At 42.9% G+C, this 12855-nt stretch overlaps 1 protein-coding gene across 1 annotated transcript; it reads left to right on the top strand.

Annotated features, from left to right (window-relative positions):
* The first annotated feature begins 291 nt into the window (after positions 1-291).
* On the top strand, positions 292-1872 carry MCIDAS (multiciliate differentiation and DNA synthesis associated cell cycle protein). Its single transcript, XM_024199107.2, has 3 exons — positions 292-486; positions 839-949; positions 1420-1872. Exons 1-3 carry the CDS (start codon positions 292-294, stop codon positions 1870-1872), a joined length of 759 nt encoding a protein of 252 aa, XP_024054875.2.
* The last annotated feature ends 10983 nt before the right edge of the window (positions 1873-12855 follow it).

Genomic DNA, 12855 nt, shown 5'->3' with positions numbered 1-12855 from the left:
AGTTTAATTTGCTATCAGTTTAGTCATTGGACATTACATAACTGAATGCACCAATGTAGCATTCGTTAAGAAAAGTTTGCACTGACATATTGATTTTTTTAAAATATTGTCCAACCCCAAGGGAATGCAAACGAAATATGTGTGTTTGGTACATACCAATGCTGTGGTACGTTAGTAGGGTGTCCAGACTTACACGACTGAATTAAACACCAGTTCAGATATTTACGATTTTTCCGCGTAAAGAGATATGATCTCACTCTTGTGATTTCCTCCATAGACCCATCCTCCTTAATGCCACCTCCACTGGACACTGAGGATTTCACTTTCCCTCTCGGCGACGGATTAGCCTTTAGCCCTTGTATTCAACCGTCACAAAACAATCCTCTTCCGCACATGAACTTGCAAAACTCCGCGGAACAGTACTGGAAAGATGTGGCAGACCAAAACCAGAAAGCGTTAGGGGATGCACTGGTGGAAAACAATCAGGTATGAAGGTAGAACGAATGCTCCTAAAATCATCCTGATCAGGTATTGCAGAGATTACTCAGACGGGGTTGTCTTCGTTTTATATTCCTTCCAAATTAACTGGTCCTGGCTTGATAGCTGAGTAATTGCAAGTGTCACATATTGCGCCCCACTTGCTAGCTTTGTTGGGCAAAGTCGTCTCCTGAACGGTCCCTGGTTACTGATCAATACTGTTTGCAAAGGTAAAGAGGCTAAATCGGTTTGCGTACGGTGTGTGCACACTACAGCGCCCGTGCACGCGTGCGAGCTGTAACCTGACTTTCTACGGTAGAGGAAATGTTTGATTTCAAACGGACACCTTGTCGTTCAACAGCTGCACGTGACATTAACCCAAAAGCAGGAAGAGATCACTTCCCTGAAGGAAAGAAACGTGCAGCTGAAGGAGCTAGCCAGCCAGGCGAAGCAGCTGGCCTGTGTGCTCGATGTAAGTGCTCCGGTTTCCTCCAGGTTTCTTTTCCAAAGCATTACTCACTATCCTCAGGGGGGAGGGATAGCTCAGTGGTTTGAGCATTGGCCTGCTAAACCCAGGGTTGTGAGTTCAATCCTTGAGGGGGCCACTTAGGGATCTGGGGCAAAATCAGTACTTGGTCCTGCTAGTGAAGGCAGGGGGCTGGACTTGATGACCTTTCAAGGTCCCTTCCAGTTCTAGGAGATGGGATATCTCCATAAAAGTGAGCGATAATGGGATACAGGGCCGGCCAGCGATTCCTTTCACTGCACGAGGCTTGCAGCCCGGAGACCCCCAGGGGGCGCCCGTAGGCCAGAAACGCGGAGCCGGAGCCAAAGCTAAGCTCCCACGCGGGTATATTACAACTCCCCGGCCCACGCGATGCGCCCAGCGGGAGCCACGGCGATCGGTTTAAAGCAGCCTGTTGCATTTTGTTTTACCCACAGAAACTGATGATCCACCAGCCCAAGGAGGGGGGCGACGCTTTCCTTCCCAGGAGCTCAGCTAAGAGAAGCCTGGAGCAGCTGTACGCGGCCAGGCAGGAGGACTGCGCAGAAGTGGATGAAATCCTGAGGGAAATATCAGACACCTGTAACGCGGCGCTGCAGACTATTGATGAGAACCGAGAGGCGAAGCGCCCTCGGCTGCAGGCGGAGGCAACACGAGCCCCGGACAGCCAGAGCCAGGCTATTAACATGTACGGGGCGTTCAGCGGACTGCAGGCTTGCCGCAGTCGCAGCTCGGTGGATCTGAGTAACAGCGAGTTGGAGGAAGGCGTGTCTTTCAGGACCTCCATCACAGATCACTGCACGATCCGGACACTAGCTTTCCCCCAAGGAAATGCTTTCACTATCAGGACAGCCACCGGGGGCTACAAGTTTAGATGGGTTCCCAGCTGAGCCAGGAAACGATCAGCTAACTACACTGGCCAAGGTCTCCAATGAAAACTTCGCACTGCCTGCACTGGAACTTAGCACTGTTCCTCCTTCCCCAGTCCCCCAAGATGACTTCCACTTTGTCTGTAGCAGAAACTGGAAGCGATTTTTTTTAAAGGAAAAGATGCATTTACCACAATACAGCTGTGGTGTGTTTTTTTCCTTTTAAGCCATTGTTGTGACCCTTCCAACTTTTGAGCAGGTTTAGAGAGATTCTTAAAGGGACACAGTCCATTTGGATTTTTTTTAAAACTCTGTAAATAGTGTGTGTGCCTTGAAACTTTAAAAAAATTAATTAAAATGTGAATAAGGGCTTCTCTGCTCCCCTGTTGATGTTTACGAGGGTCTTTTCAGCAACTAACTAGACAGGGGAAACAGCAAAACTGACTGTACACACTAGTCAAATACACACCCCAAACGAACTGGAAAAAAACAAATTGCCTCAGCAACTTCCTTCAGTTATAGTGATCGTGGGTATTGTAACTAGAGCAGGCAGAACATTTTCAGACAGAAATGTGACTTTCAAGTTGTTAGTGTCCCTTCACAGACAATAATTATTTATTATGGGTAATATTACTGTTGTTGAGATATCTTTGAAAGAAATATGTTGCCTGGTTTCTCTCACAGCAATTTTGTTAGAACGAATGTGAGGTTATAAAATAGTGATTTTAGATAGCATCTTTGGAAATGCACACACTATCTGAAGTATATTAAGCATACTACACTTTATTATTACTGGAATTTTAAATCCAGGAAGTTTACAAGATCACATTTAGACACTGACTTGTATACAACTGTACATGTATTTTTACAGCTACCGTGAGCACTAAAATGGTTTTGTACATTAAATTACAATGGATTTTTAAAAATAATTTCAAGTAAACATTGTTTTGCATCAGGCATATTCATTTACTTGGGTTTGTGCAAAAATAACAGTGTGTTCAATAACAGTGGAAGAAGAATATCTTTCTTACTGGAACTTGTTCCGATAAAGCAGACAGCCGTAGGAAAAAGAGACACTGCCTGTTAACATGCAGTAGAATTCTATCTGGTAAAGAGAAGTGCAAATAGCAATTTCAAAGGTTTGAACTGATACATTTAAATTGCAGCTACCAGTTCAAAGTTGTGTGGTTAGCTTGTGAACCAAATAACATTCTAATTAATATGTCATATAAGAAGTTTCCATTTCTATGGTACATAAGAGAATGAAGATCACAATCAGGGACTCCTTTGCACATCCACTGGTCCCTGCCCAGCATGGCTTAGCTGAGATTTTAAAGGCTCAAAGTCAGGGACTTCTCAGTTAAGGTTACAGTATCTGCTTGTTGCACAGGGCCATGCACACCAACAGAACTTTATAAATACATAGCATGGTGATGAAGGTGTGACTTGCAGACAGTACAGTTTCCTGTGAGCAATGCTTCATCTGATCTGAGTGGCAGGCTGCTTGGTAAAGGTGCTATCTATGAGTGCTCAGTGCTGGCACAATTCCAATCTGGTTCCCTCCTCAAGGGAAGCACTTTGCCATCCGAACTGAAATGCCTGGGAACAGTGATGGCTCTGCTTTGGGCAGGAGAGGCAGAATCTGCTGCATCTGTTTTCAATGTGTTTAGACATCACTGTTACCATAATTCAGTAGGGAATACATTGATAAAACACACCAAATTGCATCAAAACCTCCAGCCTCCCCCCTCCAAGTTTTTATTAAAATAAATACAAAGCTTACCAGGTAAATACATAATTTCATACTCAATATTTGTTCCTAAAATATAAGAAGGTCCAAATGAAAAGCTTTTAGTTCTATAAATAAGACACAATATAATAATCCACTCCCCAGACTACAAGCTAGTGATGTGTACTGCTCTTTTGAATTGGCCCAGAGATACCAATATTCTTTTACTCACTTATTTTGTTTTTTAATACTTGTTACAGAGTTTCCATCAAAACAGTCCAAATGTGATGAGGTGGCTGGGCAGATGTGCAGGTCTTTTAAGCATTGTCAATATATTGAATTCAACGGTCTTGTCTTCCATGACTTTATTTCCACCTGCTCCTACCATTCTGATACAGTGCACTGGGACACCGTCTTCTCATACAGGTTTAAAACTAGAAGTGTAAGTCTTCAACTGGAAATACTAGAAGAGAAGGCAGGGACTCAACTCCTTTTCGTCAGCTCCCCTGTTTTGGGCTCAATCTAGTAATTTTCTATTTGGGATCAGCCATGCTGTCTGTCTAATGGAAAAGTTCCCCAGCTCTCTGAATCATTTTTCCATTTTGTCCTTCTGGTGGCTCCAGGTCTTTGCGATTAATTAGATCAAGCCAGATTCCCACTAAGATTATGACAGTAGCATCATCAGGCCCTGATTCTCTGGTGTGGCTGAGGGGCACTTCATACAAATCTACAGGGGTATGTGTTTGCAAAGGAACCTTAAAGCCACCTTTCTGCCCTCTGCTCCCATACAAGGATTATCCAGGAACTGGGCCAGTCCCTAGCACAAATGAGAACTGCTTGAGAGCAATTCTCACCTATACCAGCTGCCAGCAGCCCTCCATGCCTATTCTGGCAGCCCATGACTGTTGAGGCATCAGGGAGCCAACCCACCAGCACCTGGATGTGGGGTGGGGGTGGGTGAGAAGTCACTACATTGGGCCTACATCATAAAGGATACCTATATATGTTGGGAATCCTCCTGTGTCCAAGCAGATTGGCCTTTGGGCTGTGCTGGTGCACAGGGCAGGATCTAGTCCATAATGCCCCTGAGAGTTGCATCAAGAGTCACTGAGAAGTAGATGTGTCTACTTTCCTTTTTAAATTAACCAACTATCAGGCTGATGGTGACTGCAGAGGAATTTTTGAACTTCTGTAATGTGTGTTAGGACTTTGTTAGGTGTTATATCTTTCTCAGTGAGCTTTAAATAGTGTGCCCCTCTGTCAGAAGTTTATTATGAATGCATCGGGAAGTGGTTTCATTTTTTTCATTTTATTTTTGTTGTTTGAGCAAAAGAGTATCTTGTCCTACTTTTGCATGTGGATGTCAATTGCATTTTGCATGTCAATGTGGATTTTTCAGTTTTTTCCTTTAAAATTGCCCTGTTTATTCACCTGAAATATCAAGTGAATTTACATCAACCTGGAGGAGTAAACCCAGGGTGAAATGCTCCACTCCTTTGTTTGGATTCTTCATTTTGTGCTACACTGAAAATGATAGCATAAGCCCGGTGGCCTGAAGGCCCACAGAATTGGGAGCTCACTATTGTCACCCACTGATGAAATGGGAGAAGAAAGAGCAGCTCAGAGCTACTTAAGATTTGCAGATGGGCAGGGGCTCCATTGGCAAGGGAGAGTTATGGGAAATACAAATTACACACTTACCCAAGGTTCCTTCCCCTGCATCAGCCTCGCCTGTTGGGACTGAGTGGACTGCGGTGGAATCTCAAAGAGGTCCTGGCTCGTAGCATATATGAATCCCCCTCCAGTCACATGTCCTCCATTCTCTTCCTCCATCTCCTGGTTCTCACTGTTCATGCCAGGGGCCTGTGGCTTGGGCTCTTTGGAGCAGGGCCGGCTCCAGGCACCAGCGCAGGAAGCAGGTGCTTGGGGCAGCCAACAGAGAGGGGTGGCACATCCGGGTCTATGGCGGCAATTCGGCGGCAGGCCCTCAGTCCCTCCCGGAGGGAAGGACCTGCCGCTGAATTGCCGCCGAAGAGTGAAGTGGCGGCGGTAGAGCAGTCGCCGGAGTGCCGCTGATCACGGCTTTTTTTTTCTTTTTCCTTTTTTTTTTGGCTGCTTGGGGCGGCAAAAATGCTGGAGCCAGCCCTGCTTTGGAGGTCTCCATGGTAGTGTGCAGAGTGGTGGTGGGGTCTCAACCAAGTATGCCAGGCAGATCTTTGTAGAAAGGGCATGTCTGCAGCTTGGCACCAGATCAACTGTTGGGCTACCTGGCCTACAATATGCTTTCATGCGCCAAGTCTGCTGGTCCTGGTTGTATCCCTTCTCCTGCATCGCCCATGCAATCTGCTTATAGACATCTGTGTTTCTATGGCTGCTCCATAGCTGTGCTTGCACAGTCCCTTCTCCGCACTGGCCCAGGAGATCTAAGATCTGGTGAAACATGTCTGGAGCATGTAGCTGGGGCGGTCAGCTGACAGTTGCACACAACAATGGACAGCTGATAAGTGTGCTGGCCATGCTGGACAATCAGGAAAAGGAATTTCAAAAACCAGCAGAGTATTAAAGGAGAGGGGAACCATCTGGTCTCCACGACCCCTGGGCAGTAGAGTTTACAACTTTGACCAGAGCAGTCAGTGTTGGGCATTGTGAGACAGCTGCTGGAGGACTGTGAGGGTTGAGACAAGTAGCACAGTGTCTACACTCACGCTGTGTCAACCTCAGTACATCAACTATGGCTCAATGCTGCAAGGTTGCGTTAATGTGTCGCTGTAATGAAGCACTTACATGAGTGGCAGATAAATTTAAATGTAGACACATGCACAACTAAGTCGACACAAAGCGGCTTATGTCGACCTAACTTTGTAGTGTAGACCAGGCCTAAAGCCCAAATCCTTGAAAGTATTTAGGCTCCTAATTTTCATTGAAATATCTAAATACCTTTGAGGATCTGAGTGGCACTATATGTGAAAGAAAGCGTAGAATCAAATGAAGTAAAAATCTTAAATGAACTAAATTGTACTATAGAATCTCTATAAGATAGTAATTCCATACTTGAAAAATAAGAATATAGCAGTAGGGCTATATTACAGACCACCTGACCAGGATGGTGTTAGTGACTCTGAAATGCTCAGGGAGATTAGAGAGGCTATTAAAATAAAAAACTCAATAATAATAATGGGGGATTTCAACTATCCCCATATTGATTGGGTACATATCACTTCAGGAAGGGATGCTGAGATAAAGTTTCTTGACACCTTAAATGACTGCTTCTTGGAGTAGCTAGTCCTGGAACCCACAAGAGGAGAGGCAATTCTTGATTTAGTCCTAAGTGGAGCACAGGATCAGGTCCAAGAGGTGAATATAGCTGGACTGCTTGGTAATAGTGACCATAATATAATTAAATTTAACATCCCTGTGGTGGAGAAAACTCCACAGTGGCCCAACACTGTAGCATTTAGTTTCAGAAAGGGGAGCTACACAAAAATGAGGTTAGTGAAACAGAAATTAAAAGATACAGTACCAAAAGCTGCATGGAAACTTTTTAAAGACACCATAATAGAGGCTCAACTTAAATGTATACCCCAATTTAAAAAACATAGCAAGAGAATCAAAAAAGAGCCACTGTGGTTAAACAACAAAGTAAAAGAAGCAGTGAGAGGCAAAAAGGCATCCTTTAAAAAGTGGAAGATAAATCCTAATGAGGAAAAGAGCATAAACTCTGGCAAATGAAGTGTAAAAATATAATTAGAAAGACCAAAAAAGAATTTGAAGAACAGCTAGCCAAAGACTCCAAAAGTAATAGCAAATTTTTTTTTAAATACATCCGAAGCAGAAAGCCTGTTAAACAACCAGGGGGGCCACTGGACGATTGAGATGCTAAAAGAGCACTCAAAGACGATAAGGCCATTGCGGAGAAACTAAATGAATTCTTTGCATCAGTCTTCACTGTTGAGGATGTGAGGGAGATTCCCAAACCTGAGCCATTCTTTTTGGGTGACAGATCTGAGGAACTGTCCCAAATTGAGGTGTCATTAGAGGAGGTTTGGGAACAAACTGATAAACTAAACAGTAATAAGTCTCCAGGACCTTATGGTATTCACCTATGAGTTCTGGGAACTCAAATGTGAAATTGCAGGACTACTTATTGTCATCTGTAACCTATCATTTAAATCAGCTTCTGTACCAAATGACTGGAGGATAGCTAGTGTGACGCCAATTTTTAAAAAGGGCTCCAGAGGTGACCCTGGCAACTACAGGCCAGTAAGCCTCACTTCAGTACTGGGCAAATTGGTTGAAACTATCGTAAAGAACAAAATTGTCAGACACATAGATGAACATAATTTGTTGGGAAATAGTCAACATGATTTTTGTAAAGGGAAATCATGCCTCACCAATCTACTAGAATTCTTTGAGGGGGTCAACAAGCATGCGGACAAAGGAGATCCAATGGATATAGTGTATTTAGATTTTCAGAAAGGGAGGGACCTTTGATAAGGTCCCTCACCAAAGGCTCTGAAGCAAAATAAACAGTCATGGGATAAGAGGGAAGGTTCTCTCATAGATTGGTAACTGGTTAAAAGATAGGAAACAAAGGGTAGGAATAAATGGTCAGTTTTCAGAATGGAGAGAGGTAAATAGTGGTGTCCCCCAGGGATCTGTACTGGGCCCAGTCCTATTTAACATATTCATAAACAATCTGGGAAAAGGGGTAAGTAGTGAGGTGGCAAAATTTGCAGATGATACAAAACTACGCAAGATAGTTAAGTCCCAGGCAGACTGTGAAGAGCTACAAAAGGATCTCACAAAACTGGGTGACTGGGCAACAAAATGGCAGATGAAATGTAATGTTGATAAATGCAAAGTAATGCACACTGGAAAACATAATCCTAACTATACATATACAATGATGGGGTCTAAATTAGCTGTCACCACGCAAGAAAGAGATCTTGGAGTCATTGTGGATAGTTCTCTGAAATCATCCACTCAATGTGCAGCGGAAGTCAAAAAAGCAAACAGAATGTTGGGAATCGTCAAGAAAGGGATAGATAATAAGACAGAAAATATCATATTGCCTCTATATAAATCCATGGTACCTTGAATACTGCGTGCAGATGTGGTCACCCAATCTCAAAAAAGATATATTGGAATTGGAAAAGGTTCAGAAAAGGGCAACAAAAATGATTAGGGGTATAGAACGGCTTCCATATGAGGAGAGATTAATAAGACTGGACTTTTCAGCTTGGAAAAAAGGCGACTAAGGGGGGATATGATAGAGGTCTATAAAATCATGAGTGGTATACAGTAAGTAAATAGGGAAGTGTTATTTACTCCTTCTCATAATACAAGAACAACGGGCCACGAAATGAAATTAATAGGTAGCAGGTTTAAAACAAACACAAGAAAGTATTTTTTCATGCAACGCACTGTCAACCTCTGGAACTCCTTGCCACAGGGTGTTGTAAAGGCCAATACTATAACAGGGTTCAAAAGGGAGCTAGATAGATTCATGGAAGATAGGTTCATCAATGGCTATTAGCCAGGATGGGTAGGAATGGTATGGGTGACAGGGCATGGATCACTTGATGATAGCCTGTCTGTTCATTCCCTTTGGGGCACCTGGCATTGTCAGAGAACAGGATACTGGGCATGATGGACCTTTGGTCTGACCCAGTATGGCCGTTATGAGCCTAAGTGAAAACTGAGACTGGATCTCAGGATTTGGCCAAAAAGGACTTACTCTTAGTAGGTATATGTGTGTTGGGTCAGGGACCTAAGCCTCCCTCAAGGTGCCAGGACACGCAGGGGAATTGAGAGGATGTGGTTAGGTGAGGGGTACAACATTATGGCATACCAACAACTTGTGGATGCTTCCTTTATATGCAGTAGTAACTCCATCTTGAACTAGTGACATATTGGCCTTTGGGGTTGTAGTTTTCTTACCCAGGATACATTTATAGCCTCACAAAGAGGAAGCACCTGCAATTTAAGTAATATAATTAGTTGTTACATATGAGTCTTTGTCTCAAATAGAAAAACAAGGTGGGTTTTTTTATCCCATTCAGCCGTATGGCAGTATTTAGCTTTACCATTATTATCCAACATTTACCAACTCATATACCATAGAAACTCAGAGTTACAAACACCGTGGGAATGGAGGTTGTTCGTAACTCTGAAATGTTCGTAACGCTGGACAAAATGTTATGGTTGTTCTTTCAAAAGTTTACAACTGAACATTGACTTAATATGGCTTTGAAAATTGACTATGCAGAAGAAAAATGCTTGTTTTAACCATCTTAATTTAAATGAAACAAGCACAGAAACAGTTTCCTTACCTTGTCAAATATTTTTTTTTAAGCTTTCTTTTTTTTTTTTTTTTTTGGTTATTTTCGTTTTACCCAGTAGTTTAAAATTTTTGGTTTTTTTTTTGGTCTTTGCTGCCTGATTGTGCACTTCTGATTCTAAATGAGGTGTGTGGTTGGCCAGTCAGTTTGTAACTCTGTTGTTTGTAACTGAGGTTCTACTGTAACTATCTTTTGTAATAGTATGAGGTTTCTTTCTATTAAGTATTCTCCCTCCACCCTCAAATTAACTGGATTGCTGTAAGGCCCTACATGGTGACAATTAGGCCCTACGGTGGCCTTGATGCATGCATATGGAGGCCAGTATACAGCCCAGTGAGTTGTTCTGTTTAAAACAGCCATTGTTGGTTTTGGCTCTTCTCTTTAACGTGACTGCAGAGAAATGGAATTTTACTGAGTCCCCCCCCACCCCTTGTTTTCCTGAACATTTTTATGAAGTAAAATCGCACATAGCTCTAACAGTGGAGAAAAACAAACATTTTACAGACAGTTTAATATGACAGCAGCAGCCCTCTTCATCTTTTCTAAACGTTGACTTACTCCTGGTCAGTGGCCGTTATTTACATTTTGCATTGTACATTCTTGACAAAAAGCTAAAGCTAGTGAGGTCAAAAGAGGTAATAGTTTGCTTTGGCAGAAGTGTTTCATAGGTGTACTAGAAATAGGTGCAAGGGAGACTTTAAGGCTAACACCTGTTCAAACTCTTATAGCTAATGACTATTTATTTTCAATATTTACTTTATACTTTGCAACAAAACAGTAGGGAAATTAGAATTAGTAAATGTCCTCAAGTTTATTCACATGGCTTGAGCTATTTTATTAAAGAATCAGGATTGTTTAGTAGGGATTGGCATGGGCAATGCAGTTATAATTAGAAATCACTTGTTTTAAATAACAGCGTTTGGAAGTTTCAAAGCTGACTCTCTCTCTCAATCTCTCTCTCAGTCCAGGAAGCTGTCATTGCAATGGTGTGAGCCTTTACGCCCTTGAGTGTATAGGAGACCTTCTGCCGTGTAAGTCTCTTTAAAGCAAGAACAGATGCATTTTGCCAGAGATGATCTTGCCTTTTTTCCTGGTGACTGAAGGCACAATCCAAAGGCAGTGGAGTAGCCAAATGGAAATAGAGGCAGGATCTGAAGGCAATGGGACTGCACAGAAGTAACTGAAAACAGAGTTTGACCTGCAGAATCTTTATTACTGGTGTTGAGACACAAGAGAGAAAAACTTAGTTTGACTTTCCAATCACAGACAGAATTTGCAGGGCTAGCAATTAATACACACACACACACACACACACACACACACACACACCTATCTAGCTAGCTAGATATAATTTAGAAAGTTACTTTTCAGTAACTTTTAAACATCTATTATCTACATTCACATGAGAATGAAGTCTTCCTACTCTTGCAGGAACTGAAGGACACAACATGCATGTAATATGCATGTTTCCTGGGAAATTGTACACAGCATACAGGATATCACATGTACTTGAGTTTATTAGACTATGGAATGATTATATAAAGGTAATTGTCTAGAACATTTTATTTTAAATAATTTATTTCTAGTAATAAGAATCCTGGCATGTGGAGGGATTAAAGTGGAGGGAAAATTGTACATTTGTATGTTTGCCATGGATATAGATTCCTTGAGGGATTATAAAGGAGCACCAGCTCTGCTACAGTTGAGGCTGAGCATTGCTTCTTTTGTAGAGGTGGACTAATCTAAAAACCATATGCTCTCTCAGATTGTCTTGAATCTGCTGTGCCTCCTGGGGATGCTGGGTAGTGCTAGTGAACCAGATTTGGGGTCATGGAATAATAGGGTCCTGAGATACAGCTCCCTAAACAGAATTTTAAAAATAATTTGTTCTTTGAACTTTTTGCACAAACCTGAGGATCGAACTATGGCCTGATCCTCCCCAAACAGACTTCAGTTTCTCAGGATTTATCTCAGCTAGTGTCTAGCACCCTTGTCCCTTTGGAGAAGCCATATTGAAAAAGATCAGATAAAGTTTAGAACTCCAGGTCAGCATGTGCTAAACAGACATGCCTAAAATAGTGAAATGCATATCTATATCCAAGACTAGGGCTCTGTTGAAGCAAGAGGGTTTCCTGGCAGTCTGTTGTCATAATAATGGGGTGGGTCAAGGTGACAGGCTGTGGTCAGTAAACGTGCACTACACCCAGGCACTGTGAGGTTGAGCCCATTAGCAGTTTTCAGAAAATGTGTGTTGTGCACATTCCTTGCATTTTACAGGGGCTCCTTGTGGAAGCTTTGCCCTGAGACCCAAATTTCTGGTTTAAGAATGATATTTAAAGTGCTCTAAAACCCACAGGCAGACTCTTATTTTATTTGAGAAGTATTGTCAAGGAAATTAGCACTGATTAACCAGAGGGAAGATGAAAGACTAATAAGTAGTTAGGATAATATAATCATGTTCCATTGCTCAGGAAACTGAATGTGATCAAAGGGAAGCAAGTCTGGGTCATTTGATCAAGGGGTTCCTGATACACAGACCCCCTATCAGGAGGTCATAGAACATTTTCAGATTCTTACAACTTTTTTGGGGCAGAGCTAAGGAATGTGGGGGGTTAGAGCAGTAGAGATTGTGGGGAGGGTGTTGGAGTCATGCAAGGGGTGGGAGGGTTGGGGCAGGGAGGAGAGGGGGATTAGGGGCTGGAGGAATGGGAGAGAAAGGAATGGGATTAAGCAGAGGGGGATAAATGGGGACGGGGAAGAGATTAAGGGGAGAGGGGATTGTGGGGTGTTTAGGACAGCAGGTGGGGAAGGGGATTAGGAAGCGTGGGAGGAATGGGGGAAATGGAGGGGGGAACATGGAGGAGGGTGGCAGGGGAAGTTGGGAGGCTTAGGGGTGAGGGGCCTGTCAGCCCCGCAATCTTTCTTCCTGTTTGA

Source organism: Terrapene carolina, unplaced genomic scaffold (assembly GCF_002925995.2).
Source record: "Terrapene carolina triunguis isolate 2854851 unplaced genomic scaffold, T_m_triunguis-2.0 Scaffold69, whole genome shotgun sequence".
NCBI classification, from domain to species: Eukaryota; Metazoa; Chordata; order Testudines; family Emydidae; genus Terrapene; species Terrapene triunguis.
Note: the sequence above shows the minus strand (reverse complement) of the source record. Positions and strands in the feature narration are given on the sequence as shown.